This window comes from Ceratina calcarata, unplaced genomic scaffold, assembly GCF_001652005.2.
Source record: "Ceratina calcarata isolate Rehan_Ccalc_2016 unplaced genomic scaffold, ASM165200v1 scaffold9333, whole genome shotgun sequence".
NCBI classification, from domain to species: Eukaryota; Metazoa; Arthropoda; class Insecta; order Hymenoptera; family Apidae; genus Ceratina; species Ceratina calcarata.
In genome coordinates this window covers 1-553 of record NW_017180721.1, presented here as the reverse complement: position 1 = coordinate 553, position 553 = coordinate 1, and the positions used below count along the sequence as shown (strand labels likewise).

Here is a 553-nt window from a genome sequence, read left to right as displayed (position 1 = left end):
GAATAATAGTAATTAGGCATTTTCTTATCTACCATATCTTTAGTCAGAAACATATATTAAAATTTCTGTAGATAAATGAGTACGGTAATCGACTTTTATTTTGTATAAAGGTGAAGAATGGGAAATTATGAGAGGCACGTGGTATTACGACGGTAGCTGGTTACCGCTGGAAATAGAACAGTCTAAAGTCATAGAGGAAGCTCACCTGAATCTTTTTCAGAAGCCAGCTACTGGTCAATCGTCTGTGTCATGTAATACACCGTCTCATTCTTATAAAGGTATACATTTTATATTTTAACTTACTTATTATTATATTAATTTCATTTTAATTGCTCATTGCTCTTGTTCTAGTATTACACACGGAACATTTTCCTGAATTCCACGTCGACTGGCATGGGATAAACGATGTGGTGCTGTACAGTGAATATAGACATAGTAAATTAATGCGTAGCGTAACGTCCAAGTTGGGTTTCGCAAAAAGTAAGTATATTCTATGTAAACAACAAAGATTGACGGATTTATTAAAAATTTATATTGAATTATAGCAACAGGG

The 553-nt window shown here is 33.3% G+C and overlaps 1 protein-coding gene across 1 annotated transcript; it reads left to right on the top strand.

Annotated features, from left to right (window-relative positions):
* Positions 1-6: 6 nt before the first annotated feature.
* On the top strand, positions 7-480 carry LOC108631752 (phospholipase DDHD1-like; the record flags this gene model as incomplete). Its single annotated transcript, XM_018035911.2, has 2 exons — positions 7-278; positions 352-480. Coding segments are annotated over exons 1-2 (280 nt in total), but the record flags the coding sequence as incomplete, so codon positions are not given.
* Between the last annotated feature and the right edge of the window lie 73 nt (positions 481-553).